The 320-nt window shown below is 65.0% G+C and overlaps 1 protein-coding gene across 1 annotated transcript in view; it reads left to right on the top strand.

Annotated features, from left to right (window-relative positions):
• Positions 1-232: 232 nt before the first annotated feature.
• RPAIN (RPA interacting protein) overlaps positions 233-320 on the top strand; it is a gene marked incomplete at its 5' end in the record, with an annotated part of 2,431 nt that continues 2,343 nt past the window's right edge. The window contains one exon of the mRNA XM_009870621.1: positions 233-313. Coding sequence (XP_009868923.1) covers positions 233-313 — 81 coding nt within the window. The remainder of the gene's footprint in view (positions 314-320) is intronic.

The following is a 320-nucleotide window of genomic DNA, read 5'->3' as shown; positions in this document are numbered from 1 at the left end:
CCTTCTCTCCCCCAGGCTGAACAGCCCCCGCTCTCTCGGCCTGTCCTCAGGGGGAGCTGCTCCAGCCCCCAAATCCTCTTGGTGAGGGTCCAGCGCTGCCAGTTGAGACTCACCGTGTCACCCTGCTCCTGCCCAACCCCTCCGGGATCCAATGCCCCATCTCCCTCCGGGATCCAATGCCCTGTCTCTCACCTCAGCACAGCACTAATGGGCTCCATTTGCTCCCTCCAAGCGCTGCATGGAGAGGATGAGGAGCAGCCGGGCGAAGCTGCTGGACCGGTACCGTCAGGCTGGCAAGAGACCGAGCGGCTCGGCCCCTG

Source organism: Apaloderma vittatum, unplaced genomic scaffold, assembly GCF_000703405.1.
Source record: "Apaloderma vittatum isolate BGI_N311 unplaced genomic scaffold, ASM70340v1 scaffold33175, whole genome shotgun sequence".
In the NCBI taxonomy this organism is placed as follows: Eukaryota; Metazoa; Chordata; class Aves; order Trogoniformes; family Trogonidae; genus Apaloderma; species Apaloderma vittatum.
This window is presented reverse-complemented; position numbering and strand designations above follow the sequence as displayed.